Source organism: Phacochoerus africanus, chromosome 4 (assembly GCF_016906955.1).
Source record: "Phacochoerus africanus isolate WHEZ1 chromosome 4, ROS_Pafr_v1, whole genome shotgun sequence".
Taxonomy (NCBI): Eukaryota; Metazoa; Chordata; class Mammalia; order Artiodactyla; family Suidae; genus Phacochoerus; species Phacochoerus africanus.
This window is the reverse complement of record NC_062547.1, coordinates 9,651,984-9,666,839: the sequence shown is the minus strand read 5'-3', so window position 1 is coordinate 9,666,839 and position 14,856 is coordinate 9,651,984. Positions and strand designations below refer to the sequence as shown.

Here is a 14,856-nt window from a genome sequence, read left to right as displayed (position 1 = left end):
GGACAATGCGGATCCAGAAGTCTCGATTCCAGCGGGTCAGGGACGGGCGCCACCTATCCAGGCCGGTCCCAGAGTGGAACTCGCCAGGCCCCCAGCTCCGCGCTGCCCGAGCACCCGCCAGCCTGTCTTCCGGTCGGTCGCCACCGTAAAGCAAGCGGGGACCTCTGGGCGCCAGCATCAGGTGCAAACCCCGGAAGCGCGGGCGATGGGGGCGCGCGCACGCGCCCAGAACTCAGCCACCGCCCCTTCTCGCGGGCCGCGCTCCCCTGAGATCCCCTCCGTGGCGCGGCGCCGGAGCGGGGGCGGGAGGAGTTCGGACACGTAACCTGCCTCCCTGCCTGGCTCGACTCCGCGTGGGCGGGCGGGCAGGCGGGGGAGCCGGGGACCGCTGCTCCAGCCCGCTGGCCTTCGAAAGATCCTCCTGGGCCAATGGCAGGCGGGGCGACGCGCCCGGATTGGTGCAGAAGCTCTGCTGATCACTGTGGAAACCCAGGCGGAGGGGAACGCGGGAGGATGCAGAGCCCTGGGCGGGGGGAGTCGGAGGGGCGGGCACAGGAGGCCTGGAGGCCCTGAGCTACCGGGGAGTTTTAGCTGGAGGCAAAAGTCCATTGCAGGCTGGCGGGCGGAGGGAGGGGCGGAGGGAGGGGACCGTTTGGGGCCACTGGGAAGCCTGGAGGAAAGGCAAGGATACTCCCGAGCCGAGGCGAGGAGGCTGGGGGAGGGGGCGCGGTGGGAGGAGGAGAAGACAAAAGCCGAAAGCAAGGAGGGCCCGAGCGGCACAGACCGAAGTGCACCGGGCAACCTGGTCAGCAGGCAGCATGGGGAAGGGGGGGAACCAGGGCGAGGGGGCCACCGAGCGCGAGGCGCAGATGCCTACCTTTAGCTGGGAGGAGATTCAGAAGCACAACCTGCGCACGGACAAGTGGCTCGTCATCGACCGCAAGGTCTACAACGTCACCAAATGGTCCAGCCGGCACCCCGGGGGCCACCGGGTCATCTCGCACTATGCAGGGGAAGATGCTACGGTAAGGGTCTGGGGCCTCTCCCGCCACCTTCCTCGGCTGCTGGAGGGAGTCCGGAGCTGTGGGTCCCATGGCGCCAAACAAGACCTCCAGCGCTGTGTGGAGCTTGGGGCGTCCCGAAGGGAAGGAAAGTGTCTCCTGTGCTCTTCCCCCGCCCCGAATCCTCGTCCTCTAGGACAGCTGGGCCAACGAGCCCTGGGGGTCGGATTCTGGAGCCCGGGAGGCAGATCTGAGCGGTGGAGAACCGTGCCGGATCTACTGCGCGCACTGGGAGCCTTGCATCCGTTACTTCCTCCGGGTTCACTGGGACCCGGGGACTCCCCAAAGGGGGCGCTGAGGCTTTGGCGCCCCCATCGTGAAAGATGGCCGCCCCTGGGCTCTCTGGAGAGGAGCGGGAGAGGAGCCAGCTGTGGGACTCTGCGCCCGTCCCTGCTCTCCCCCAGAGCAGGGGGCGGGGAAGGAAAGCTCGCCCCCGGCCAGGGCTCGCTCCTGCTGGAATTCTAGCCTCCGAAGGTCTGCAATGGCTGCCTGGGAGACTCCGTCTGGTAGTTCCCGGTCCCACGGTCTCAGGGATAGCCAGCACCCACCGCAAGGGTGGGCCTTCTTGGGGGACCGGGGTGAGAAGTAGTAGAAAGAGAGAGGTTTGCAGTTTGCAAAGCCCAGGTGGAGAGGAGCTCTGAGACCCGACGATTTATTATCTGCACAAGGCTGGCTTGGCAACAGGTCCGGCTGCACCAGAGGTTACTGGGGACTTCAACTCAAAGGCCGTCTGTTTCTAAATCCTGCCAGGAATGCCCTTCCCTCATCTTGCACTGGTAAAGGTAGTGAGGCCCTAGGATCTCGCTGGTGCCAGGCTGCCCGTCTTACCCGCACTTTCATGCAGGATGCCCATCTTCCTCTCCCCTTTATGTAATCGCTGCTCTGTGTTCCCCAGCCCCTCCACCACGCCCCCTAACCCCCAGACGGAAATCCTCCCTTTTCTCGAAGGTGCAGCCGGTTCCCCTGTGAGCTCAAGTGAATGAGAGAGAAAAGAACAGAGGCAGGGAGGAAGGAAGGGGGTCTCTCTTGGTGGCAGTGAGCTGGAAGCAGAGAAGGAGTCTGGTGACTAGGGAGGGATTAACTTGAGTAGCTCATTCCACCTGGAGGTCCGGCATGCTGACCCGCCGGGGCTTTTGCTGTCCAAGCTGCGTGGCCCATTAGTTGGTGGCACTCTTAGTCTTGCTGCCTGGCTCATTGGGACAGGCCTCCTCCAGGGGTGGAGGCAGATCAGGCAGCTCTGATCTAAGCTCTTCTTCAGCTCGCAGCATCGGTGAGCAGCGATAGCGCCTGCAGCTTTTGGCCCCATCCAGTTTGACCTGCTTGTGAACACAGCTTGAGTCCTTGGGGCTGTGCTACCGGTATAAGATTTTCAAGCACCATTGGTGTGTTTATTATCTCCTGGGGACCTTTCCACAGCCCTGTAAGGAGGTGGGGGAAGAGGGATTTCCAGACCTGACTCCTGGTGAGCGGTCTTTCCAGCTAGTCCGTGCGGCTGGACTTGTGCCAGCCAGGGCATGGTTTTACAGATAGCGTCTAAAGGTTCCTGCCCTGGTTGAGTCTTCACCAAATAGTTGTCTAGAAGGAAAAGTCACATCTGATGGATTGGTCTGCTTATTCCGTCGTGTTAAATATATATATATATATTTTTTTATGTGGCAAAGCACCCCGTAAACTGTAAGCACTGGGATACATGCAGTGGAGTGTTATCAAATGTCAGGGTGAGGATTTCGTAATACCCAGAGTGTAAAGTGAGCAAAGGGGAATTTGGAGGAAGAATGTTTAAATCCATGCCAGCTCTCTTGGGTGTCGCCAGACATAAGGACCATCCCTAGACACAAAGCTTCCTACAGTCCAAGATAAGACTTTTGGGGCGTGAAAGGCACAACCGGGGATCTAGTTGCGTAACAGTGAAGCGAGCAATTGGATATTCATTCTCTCTTTGCTGTCTGGGACCAGGTTGGATAAAAACTCGGAAATTCAGGGTCTATGGAACGTGAGAGAGGCAGGGACTGGCTAGGAATCCAGAGGCTCCGCTTTCCGTGGTTGACCAGGTGGCTTTGCCCCTGGGGCTTAAGAGTTTTTTCCAGAGCTGGAGGAGTGAGTCTTTATTTACACGTCATGTGAAGTTTGGGAAGGACTCATCGGCAGATAGAGGTCAGAGCCCCGGGGTCACTTGAATGCACTGTTAGGAACCAGTGGTGATGCAGTAATACCCTCCAAGAGGCTGGTGGCCGAGGGGATTCAATAGGGGATTTTCCTACCACGGAAGGAGAGAAGACCTCAGACGTCGGGACAGCCTTGGCCCCAGAAGGCTGGCCTAGTGAACGCCAAGGTCAATTGTCATTTGGACCTTCTGCCTGCAAGAATAAAAATTAAAACTAAATTTCTGCAGCTCACCAAGCACATGTCTATGGGTCACCTCTTCTAGGCCTCCCATCAGCCCTTTAGACTTAAACTTGGGGTCTGCCTTCACAGGCACCTCCCAGCCCGCCTTACCTTCACCCCCCCCACCCCCCTTCCTTTTTCCACCTTGGGTCTCTTCCCTTCTGGTCCTCTGGTCTTTCCCTTTCTGTTGCTGAAAGGAGCCCTCGCCTGTGTCCCGGGGGTGTCTTTCCTCTTTCAAGGCAGAGACCCCCCCCCCCACTGCAGGGCTTTTCATCTTTTGGGGGAGGGGGAGGTGTGGTGTGCAGCAGCTTGATGTGGGACCTGAGTTCCCAGCCTAGGGATTGAACCTGGGCTGCAGTGATGAAAGCACTAATCCCCAGCCGGGAACTCCCAGAATTTTGACTCCTTAACAAAGACGCGTCACATATGTATCCCAATGTCTCCGTGGCTCTGAGCTGTCCCCGGGCACAAAGATGAACAATTCACAGGTAGTGAATGCGTGAAGGCACCTGCCGGGTTTGCTTGCCTATTTTCAAAATGGGACCTGAATCTGGACCCTCTGCCTCTAGACACCAGCTCCCCACCCCCAACCCCCGCCCACTGCCCCCGTTGGTGACTCGCGACTATTCCTGCCCTGTCTGCATCGGCCACTTCTTAGGACCCAGGGATGATGAGAAGGCTTCCTCTGTGGACAGGAAGTCAGCATCCCTGTTTCCAGCTGAAAATGCAGGGTCCCTCCCCCTGCTTGTCCCTCACTAACCCTGTGCCCCGCCAAGTCTCACTTCCCAAGGCTGCTGCCTACAGCACAGTCTGCTCTGCGTTTGTTTGCCCCTCCTGCATTTCCTGAGTCCCTGGGCGTGTGCCCGGATGTGGGAAGCTGGATTAAAGACTGGTTTTGCTTGGAGTTCCCATTGTGGCTCAGTGGGTTGAGAGCCCGACTAGTACCCATGAGGATGCAGGTTCAATCCCTGGCCTTGCTCATTGGGTTAAGGATCCAGCATTGCTGCAAGCTGTGGTGTGGGTTGGAGAGGAGGCTCAGATCCGGTGTGGCTGTGGCAGTGGCATAGGCTGGCCGCTATGGCTCTGATTCAACCCCTAACCTAGGAACTTGGATACGCCGCGGGTGCGGCCCTAAAAAGATAAGCCTTGCTCTGCAGAGAAGGTGGACACGGCACGGGAACAAGACATAGCACCTGCTGCTCAGTGCAGGATGAGCTGTGTGTTCTGCTCAGAGCTGGGGCACCGGGCAGGGAGGATGTGATGTCTTCATATGGAAGAGGCTGGCACGGGGTGGGGGGGTGCTGGGCAGGCACTGGTGAAGTTCTTTCACTAGGGAATCTAGATGTTGGGGCCTTCCATCCTCAGCCTGTCCTCTCCAGCCTCCAGCATGCACACCTACCCTCCTGGGGGGGCAGGTCCCCTCTACTCCCAACTGTTGGCTGCCTTCACCTGCATCCCAGGCCTTCTTCCTGAAAAGTTGTTGGCTCCAAGCTCTCCGTCAGATAAGGCAGGAGGCTGCTTCCAATTCTCGTGCCAGAGTCAACATTTGGCTGGGCTGTGTCCTGCCTTGCCCCTTGGCCTCCCTTGCGCCAGCTGGACGTTTCTGTAACCGAGCACCTGTTGGGAACCTTTGGTAAGTTCGTGAGGCCTGTGTGAAATACTCGGAACCGGGAGACTCAGAACATGCTCAGCTCTTAGGAGCAGGAAGCTCATTTTGATCCACAGTGGAAAAACTCTCGTTAGGTGACCTGGAGTGTGACTGGGGACAGGTAGCTTGCCCTCCATCAGCCTCTTTTCTCATCGCTAAAAAACTGGACCTGCCTCGCAGAATTTGATAAAGATTCTGGCTCACGTGCACAAAGCCCGTGGCTCTGACCTGCCTAACCTCAGCCACCAAGGTGTGGATGCCAGAGACGGTGATGATGTGGCAGAAGCCAGAAGCCTGGTTGTGCAAAATGGCCAATGGTGACGTCACCTGGGCTGAGACAGGGCACAGCGGTGGGGTCCTGTGAGCCTGTTAGGCATTGCTGGTGGCGCTGGGGTTACTACAGTGAATGAGCCAGGGCTGGCCCTTTGGTGGAGCTTATATTTCCTGTTGGGGAGACAGGCAATAAAGAAATGAGCAGGAGTTCCTGTTGTGGCTCAGCTGAAATGAATCCAACTAGTATCCATGAGGACATGGGTTCGATCCCTGGCCTTGCTCAGTGGGTTAAGGATCTGGTGTTGCCGTGAACTGTGGTGTAGGTTGCAGATTCTGGCTTGGATTCTGGGTTACTGTGGTGTAGGCTGGCAGCTCTAGCTCTGATTCGACCTCTAGCCTGGCAACCTCCATATGCCGTGGGTGTGGCTCCCCCTCCCAAAAAAAAATGAGCAGATGATATAACTGGGGATTTTGATTACTGTTATGAAGAAGCTAAAACAAGGTGATGTTCCAGAAAGTGTGGGGCTGGAGGATGGCTCTTTCAGATTGGGGTGAGGGGGAGCCAGCCATGGGATGCTGCAGGAGCAGGACTCCAAGCAGAAGGAAGAGCCACAGGCCCCGGTGTGGAAACGTACTCTGTGGATTCAAGGGTGAGTTCCATCAGGCCTGCTGGCAAAGCCGCCAGACCTGCCATGGCCAATGAGACAATTCAAGAGCTTGGCTTTCTAGACGTGCTTGAGGCTTGTGGGGATGCAGCCTGGGTTGGGTTGATCACAGAGAGAGAGCAGTGAGTGATGGCTTCAAGTGAGATCTTCATTCTCTGCTCAGGAATTGAACCTGGGCCGTCTGGGTAAAAACCAAGCATCCCAGCCACAAGACGAGCTAGAGGCTGAGAGCATGATTGCCCTGGTTCTTGCCCTCTGCTGAAAGCAAGACTATTCCAAAGAGGCAAAGATTATAAAAACAAGTCTATTGTTAGAAACAGCACAACATGTGGGAAAACACATGGAGAAGTAGTCTGTTTCTCGAAGACAGAAGCAAAGCCGTAACACACTTCCAAAAGAGGGGCGAGGTTGTGGGTGTCCTCTTGAATGAAGACCATGCCAGAGAGGTGGTTTAAATCGCTTATATTGGACTCATATTCTTCCAAATCTTTGTTTTCCTTTGGCCAATCATCTTCTTTTATTGCTCACAACTCCCCGGACCCGGGTCCCTCCCCACTATGCATCCACATCTTTTGGCCAAGATGGATTCCAGAGCAAAGGGTTCTGGGAAACTCTCAGGACTTATTGTGGCCTGGCGTCCCCTCCGTTTCTGACCCCAGGAGTCTTCCTGCGCAGGTGTAACTGGGGAGGTCTCTTTGACCGCAGGGGTGAGTGATGTGATCATCTTACCTTTTTACTCCAGCAGAGCTCAGCTCCTGCCATTAACTTTCTCCTTGAAGGTGTCAAAGAGAAGCCAGGCCCACTTGCCTCAGCCTAAGTCCCAGCGGTTCTCAGCCCAGGGGCCCATGGACCTCTTACTTCAGGGTGAACCTGGCTTTGATCCTGGCCCTGCCCCTGCCCCTTGAACATGACCTTCCTGCATTCCAGGGCCTCCCTCTGTAACGTGGGGCTTGGAGGCTTCAGGGCAGATGTAGAAACAACTCTGGGCCCCCACTTGGCGCATGACCCTTCTCCCTTGGCCTCGGGGAGAGGAGGCTGCCCAAGAGCCCTCTGGATGTGGCCCAGGGGTGGCCTCGGTCAGGACAGGAGATTGTCAGCTCTAACAGTTCCTCAGCCCAGACTTAGGCTTGGAGGCGTTACCTGGCTGTGACCTGGAGGTGAGGTGAAAGCCCTCGCAGACTTCCTCCCAGTGTGGGGTAGAGAGTCAGTATTTTCTTATTATCAGTCCTGCCTCGGGAAACTGCCTTACCAAGAACTTCCCCTTGGCCTCTCAAAAGCCATGGTGTCACGTGAGGAGGCCCAGCGAGAGGTCCCTTTTCCACTCTGACTTTGGAAGGCAGCTGTGGTTACCACCCTGCCACCCAGGCTTGGGCCCTGACTTTGGAGAGTCCTGATGGGCCCTCTCCCAGAGCTGGGGATCCTCCCTCGTAGAGGAGTCTGAGGCCAGAGTGAACCCCAGGCGTCTTGCTGTCTGCTCAGGGTCCTGGAGCAGCAGCCCTCTCTCTTCTCTGAAAATAGACTTGTTTTCATCCCCTGCTGCCATCCAAATTTCCTCCTCGGTGAGGGGGGGCTGCACTGACATGTTTTAAAGACTCTGGGCCCAGTTTGCCTCTGCATAAAAAGTGTTGCTTTGTCAGTCTGTTCTGGACACAAATAGAACAAAACCCGGGCAAAAGGGCTTGATGCCAGGGAACCAGAGAAGCCTGGCAGTTACCGTTGGGAGATACTTGGGTGGGAGCTGGAATGAGTTGTCAGCATCTTCCTCCTTTTTTTTTTTTTTTTTTTTAATTTTGAGAATTCCAAGAGTTCCCGTTGTGGCACAGTGGTTAACAAATCCGACTAGGAACCATGAGGTTGTGGGTTTGATCCCTGGCCTTGCTCAGTGGGTTAAGGATCCAGCGTTGCCGTGAGCTGTGGTGTAGGTTGCAGATGCAGCTCAGATCCCGCGTTGCCAGCGGCGGCTTCAGCTCCGATTGGACCCCTAGCCTGGGAACCTCCATATGCCTGCGGGAAGCGGCCCTAGAAAAGGCAAAAAGACAAAAAAAAAAGTTTTTTTTGAGAATTCCCCAAACACAGCAAGGTTGACAGAATCAAGCACCTGTGTGTCCTCAACCACCATTCATGTCTCTCAACATTTGCCCGTGTTTACCTTCCTCTTTACGCATATAAGCGTTGTCTTTGGCTGAATCTTATGAAAATCACATGAAAATAAATTGCATATTCTTTTTTTTTTTTTTTGCCTTTTTGCTATTACTTTGGGCCGCTCCTTCGGCATATGGAGGTTCCCAGGCTAGGGGTCTAATCAGAGCTGTAGCCGCCGGCCTACGCCAGAGCCACAGCAACGCTGGATCCGAGCCGCGTCTGCAACCTACACCACAGCTCACGGCAACGCCAGATCGTTAACCCACTGAGCAAGGGCAGGGACCGAACCCGCAACCTCATGGTTCCTAGTCGGATTCGTTAACCACTGCGCCACAACGGGAACTCCTAAATTGCATATTCTGCCCCTTCACAATAGGCACATTCGGTGACATAATTACCTTAGTTACTTTGAAGAAAATTGGCAGTGATTCTTTAATACGATCAGATATCCAGGCTCTATCCAAATTTTCTCATTCAACCCCCCAAAATGTCTTGGAAAACTGCTGAGTGGTTTTTGGTTTTTTTTTTCCTCTCCAAAGGGGAGCCTTTCACATCAAGCCTTTCAGTTTTTAACACCTTGTTGTTGTATCTTTTTCTGGCTTTTTAAACCTAGACACATCCCCAAACACACCTGCCTTTCACGTTTTTCCCCCTACGTTGATTTTTCTGATCGCTTCTCATGGTGTGGTTAGACTTGTTCCTCTCTTCTATAAAGTCTCAAATCGGGTTTTTAAAAAATGTTCGTAAATTGAAATATAGTTGAGGTACAATATTACATTAGTTTCAGGGGTTCCTTGCTGCTTGGTTTGGTACCAGGAAACATGGTTCATCCCTGGGACATCATCAGGCGGGCCTGTTGTCAGCTCATCTCTAACGGAGATGCTGCATTTGTTCCATGTAATATACAGAGCATGTATTAAAAACATGGGGAAAATATTGAGCAACATTAGCAACAGTCATTCTCCGGATGACACTTATTTTCCCCTTTATTCTCTGTGCATTTTCTTTCTTTTTTTCCTTTTTTTTTTGTCTTTTTCTAGGGCCGCACCTGCAGCACATGGAGGTTCCCAGGCTAGGGGTCGAATCAGAGCTGTAGCTGCCGGCCTACACCACAACCACAGCAATGCCAGATCCGAGCCGCTTCTGCGACTTACCCCACAGCTCACGGCAATGCCAGATCCCCAATCCACTGAGCAAGGCCGGGGATCGAACCCGCCACCTCATGGTTCCTAGTCAGGTTCATTACCCACTGAGCCACGGAGGGAACTCCCTCTGTACCTTTTCTAAATTTTCCAAAACTATGCACATTATTTTTAGTCTATTCTATTCTATTATTTATTTTGTTGTTTTGCTTTTTAGGGCTGCACTCCCGGCATATCGAAGTTCCCAGGCGAGGGGTCGAATTGGAGCTACCGCTGCTGGCCTACGCCACAGCCACAGCAACACAGGATCTGAACCACATCTGTGACCTACACCACAGCTCACGGCAATGCTGGATCCTTAAGCTACTGAACGAGGCCAGGGATCAAACCCGCATCCTCATGGATACCACTCAGGTTTGTTTCCACTGTGCCACAAGAAGAACTCCTGCACATTACTTTATAATGTGAGGGAAAAAAAAAGATGAAAAGACTGCAACATTAATTTTTTTTTATTTTAAAAGCGATACAGCAATGTTAGAGAAAATTTGAGAAGTAACAAAGTGAAGCTTAATGCCGTCTTGACACCTGATAGTTTAGAGCTTTGCATAAACATGTTTTCATAGTCCTCATAATTACTTCCATACCTTTTAAAAATAGGAAAAATAAAAAGTAAATTGAAAAATAAATAAAAATATGAAAAAGGAGTTCCCGTTGTGGCTCAGCGACCTGACTAGGAACCATGAAGATGCGGGTTCAATCCCCATCCTTGCTCAGTGGGTTAAGGATCCGGCATTGCCATGAGCTGTGGTGTAGGAGCTCTAGCCCGGGAACTTCCAAATGTCACAGATGCAGCCCTATAAAAAGAGAAAAAGAAAAGAATAAAGAAAGATAGGAAAAAGCTTTTTCCCCCGGAAATGAATTTTAAGTAATTCTGCATTAGCCTTTTTTTTTTATCATTTATTTATATATATATTTTTTCTACTGTAGTGCATGGTGACCCAGTTACACATACACATATCCATTCTTTTTTCTCCCATTCCCATGCTCCATCAGAAGTGACTAGACAGAGTTCCCAGTGCTACACAGCAGGATCCCATTGCTAATCCATTCCAAAGGCAATTGTCTGCATCTATTAACCACAAGCTTCCAATCCATCCCACTCCCTCCCTCTCCCCCCAGGGCAACCACAAGTCTATTCTCCAAGTCCATGAGTTTCTTTTCTTTGGAAAGTTTCCTTTGTGCCGTATATTCCATTCCAGATATAAGTGATATCATATGGGGTTTGTCTTTCTCTTTCTGACTTACTTCACTCAGGATGAGAGTCTCTAGTTCCATCCATGTTGCTGCACATGGCATTATTTTGTTCTTTTTTATGGCTGAGTAGTATTCCATTGGGTATATCCTACACCTTCCTAATCCAGTTATCTATCAGTGGACTTGTAGGTTGATTCCATGTCATTAGCTTTTGGTTTAACATGGTCTAAGCACACTTTGCCTGCTGTGGCAGGCTCCAGCCCTGTTGGTTTCCTTGACAGTGGTGGCCCGGGAAGGCGGGGGTGGGGGGGGGGGAGGCGTGGGAGGGGGGATGGTGGTGCGGTTGGCCCTGGAACCAGGCAGCCCGCAGAGGAGCCCTCAGAGACTTTGGAACCTGACCCTGCCCAGCCTGGTGCCCGTGGGCTGCATCTTCTTGGAAGGAGCCCAGCAGTAGCCGGCAGGTCTCTGTAGTTTTCCTAAAACTTAGCGGCCCTTCCTCAGGGCGGAGCTCCAAGTAGGGTCTCCATCCGAGGGACCTTCCAGGATGAGGCTGAGCGCATGTGGGACTGGATCGCTGAGGCCTCGGATGGTGTCTTGGTGTCTGAGTGCGACAGCGCTTCCGCTGACGAGCCCTGCTCTCTCTGGGGCGAAGGCGCTGGCAGAGACTGGCGGAGTTAGGGTCTCCCGCTCACCACCTGCCCCCCTGCTCCCCAGGATGCCTTCTTCGCCTTCCACCGCGACCTTGATTTAGTGCGCAAGTTCATGAAGCCTCTGTTGATCGGAGAGCTGGCCCCGGAGGAGCCCAGCCAGGATCGCATCAAGAACGTGAGTCGGAGAAGGAGACCCTCAAGGAAGGGTGGGTGAGGGGGTCCCCAACCCAGACACGGAGAGCGCATGGTGGCGTGGGGCAAAGGAGCCTTTGTGTCAGTCCAGGGGGAGCCACTACGCATCTCCTGGGCTTCAGGGAGGATGCCAGCCTCTGTTGCCCCCCCCCACCCCTTGGAGTCATTCATTCCCAGCTTCCCCACCTCTGGGGCCTCTGCAGTGCCAGGCTGGGCACAAGGTCTTTCCCTCTTGCCCAGCCCCCAATGTTGTATCTGGCCTTTCTCCCGCTCCTGCCCTGCCCCTCCCTACTAGCTGCTTTCTCTCTCCCATTGATGCTCTCATCTCCCTGACCACCCAGTCATTTTCTGCCTAATAGAGTGCCCAGAACAAGTGGTGCATGTCAGGGAGTGGAAAATATAATTAAAAAAAAAAAAAAGAAAATCGGAGTTCCCGTTGTGGCGCAGTGGTTAACAAATCCGACTAGGAACCATGAGGTGGCGGGTTCGATCCCTGCCCTTGCTCAGTGGATTCCGGATCTGGCGTTGCCGTGAGCTGTGGTGTAGGTTGCAGACTCGGCTCGGATCCTGTGTTGCTGTGGCTCTGGCGTAGGCCAGTGGCTACAGCTCGGATTCGACCCCTAGCCTGAGAACCTCCGTGTGCTGCGGGAGCGGCCCTAGGAAAGGCAAAAAGACAAAAAAAAAATCATAGTAAAAGAGACATAGCATTTGCTATCTTAACCTTTTTTTAAGGGCACAGTTCAGTGACTTTGAGTTCGTTCGCATTGTTATGCAACCATCACCACCATCCATCTCTGAAACTTTTTCATCATCTCAAACCGAGATTCTGTCCCCATTAAACATTAATCACCCAGCTGCCCCCGCCGCCCCTGCCCGCCCACCCCTGGTCAACACTATTCTTTCTGCTGATGAATTTGCCTATTCTAGGTCCCTCATAGAAAGGGGTTCAGAAGTATTTGTTCGTGTCTGGCTTAGTTTCACTTAGCTCAGGGTCTTGAGGGTTCCCTCATTTGTAGCACGTGTCAGAATTATCTTCTTTTTGAAGGCTGAATAATAGTCCACTGTATATAGAGACCTTTTTTTTTTTTTTTGCTTTTTAGAGCTGGACACACGGCATATGGAGGTTCCCAGGCCAGGAGTCTCATCAGAGCTACAGCTGCTGGCCTACACCATAGCCACAGCCACGCCAAATCTACGTCTGCGACCTACACCACAGCTCGCGGCAAGGCTGGAGCCTTAACCCACTGAGCAAGGCCAGGGATTGAACTCCCAATCTCATGGTTCCTAGTTGGATTCTTTCCGCTTCACCATGATGAGAACTCCTAGAGACCACGTTTTGCTTAGCTATCCATCCATCACTGGCTATTTGGGTTGTTTCTGCCTTTCGTCTATGGCAAATAATGCTGCTGTGAACGTGGGTGTGTAAAAATGCAAGCTTTTGAGTTGCAGCCTTTTTTTTTTTTGCTTTTTAGGGACACACCTGCGGCATATGGAGGTTCCCAGGCTAAGGGTCTAATCGGAGCTACAGCTGCCGGCCTACGCCAGAGCCACAGCAATGCCAGATCCAAGCCATGTCTACAACCTACACCACAGCTCACGGCAGTGCTGGAGCCTTAACCCACTGAGCGAGGCCAGGGATCGAACCCTCAACCTCATGGTTCCTAGTCGGATTTGTTTCCCCTGCACCACGACGGGAACTCCTAGTTGCATCCTTTCTCTGTTACTGAACTGGCTGTGGACAAATGGGCAGTTCTAGGACAGCGCCAGGCCCAGGTAGGCATGTGGCGACAGCAGCCTTTACAGTGCACGGGGCCAGGCTCCTGTGGGGGCTCAGGTGTGTGGACAGGTCCCCTCTGGAGCGGCTGGCCTGCTGACCCCTTCCCTATGTTCTGGCTCAACAGTCTGAGATCACCGAGGACTTCCGGGCCCTGAAGAAGACCGCCGAGGACATGAACCTGTTCGAGAGCAACCACCTGTTCTTCTTCCTCCTCCTGGCCCACATCATTGTCATGGAAATTATTGCCTGGTTCACCATCTCTTACTTTGGCAATGGCTGGATCCCAACCCTCATGACGGCCTTCATCCTTGCTACCTCTCAGGTGAGGTGTGACCCCTCACCTGCCATGCAAAGCCCCTGTCCCCTGGCTCCCCCCCCCCCCACCGCCGCTCGAAGAGGCCTGGGTGCTGATGCTGGGCAAACCTCCCTGGCCCTCTTTCCCCAGGCCCAAGCTGGGTGGCTGCAGCACGATTACGGCCATCTCTCTGTTTACAAGAAATCCACGTGGAACCACATCGTCCACAAGTTCATCATTGGCCACTTAAAGGTAAATGTCAGCCGCCCTGGGCACCCTTCCCATCAGTTAGCAGTGGGGCACTGTCCCCTCGCTTCACTCAGACCAGTCAGGACAATGTCTGCTGGATTGGGCCACAGGACCTGCCAGTTCTCCACTTCTCTGAACTTCCAAGCCCTGCCTCCTGACCATGTTAGACACACAAAACCAGTGTACTCATTATAAAAACAGGCACATGCTTTTTTTTTTTTTTTTTAATGCTTTTTGGGGCTGCACTGGTGGCATAGGGAGGTTCCCAGGCTAGGCGTCGAATCGGAGCTACAGCTGGCGGCCAGATCTGCGTCTGCGAACTACACCACAGCTTACAGCAAGGCCGGACCCTTAACCCACTGATCAAGGCCAAATCCTGAACCCACTGAGCAAGGCCAGGGGTCAAACCCCAAACCTCATGGTTCTTAGTCGGATTTGTTAACCACTGAGCCACAACGGGAACTCCAAGCACATGCTTCTTAATTGAATAGTCCTTACCGAAGGACTTAAGAATAAATTCCTTTTAGTTTGGGGCCACTGAAAAGCAGTCTCTCGGGAGTTTCCTGTGGCACAGTGGTTTAAGGATCTGGCATTGTCACTACAGCGGCTTGGGTGCCTTCTGTGGCGTGGGTTCATCCCTGGCCCCTAGAACTTTGCCGTAGGCGCAGCCAAAAAAAAAAAAAAAACCGCCTCTCTTTTTATAGAAAATTTATTTCACTGCAGTAAAGTTGGTTTACGATGTTGTGTTAATTTCTGCTGTACAGCAAAGTGATTCCGTTATACATATGTATACATCCTTTTTCATATTCTTTTCCATTATGGTTTAATTGAACACAGTTCCTGGGCTATACAGTAGGACCTTGTTTATCCATCTATATGTAATAGTTTGCATCTGAAAAAGCAGCCTCTCTTGATAAATCAGTGTGCTTCCCTCCACCAGGTAAGCTTGCTATTTAATATGTCCCGTTTCTCTTTTTTTCCCCCTCGGATGCCAGGAAACAGAGCAAAACAAGAAACAGCAACTACCCCAAATACGCATCTTCCTTATGCATCCTCCCCTCCCACTGCCTGCCCTTTACTTGCTTTTATCTTTATTTTAACCATTCTGTTACATATGAGTCCC

The 14,856-nt window shown here is 53.1% G+C and overlaps 1 protein-coding gene across 1 annotated transcript in view; it reads left to right on the top strand.

The window, feature by feature from the left end:
• The first annotated feature begins 693 nt into the window (after positions 1–693).
• FADS2 (fatty acid desaturase 2) overlaps positions 694–14,856 on the top strand; it is a 35,279-nt gene continuing 21,116 nt past the window's right edge. Inside the window, exons 1-4 of the mRNA XM_047775551.1 lie at positions 694–1,025; positions 11,285–11,395; positions 13,314–13,511; positions 13,635–13,736. Coding sequence (XP_047631507.1) covers positions 819–1,025; positions 11,285–11,395; positions 13,314–13,511; positions 13,635–13,736 — 618 coding nt within the window. The 5' untranslated portion in view covers positions 694–818. The remainder of the gene's footprint in view (positions 1,026–11,284; positions 11,396–13,313; positions 13,512–13,634; positions 13,737–14,856) is intronic.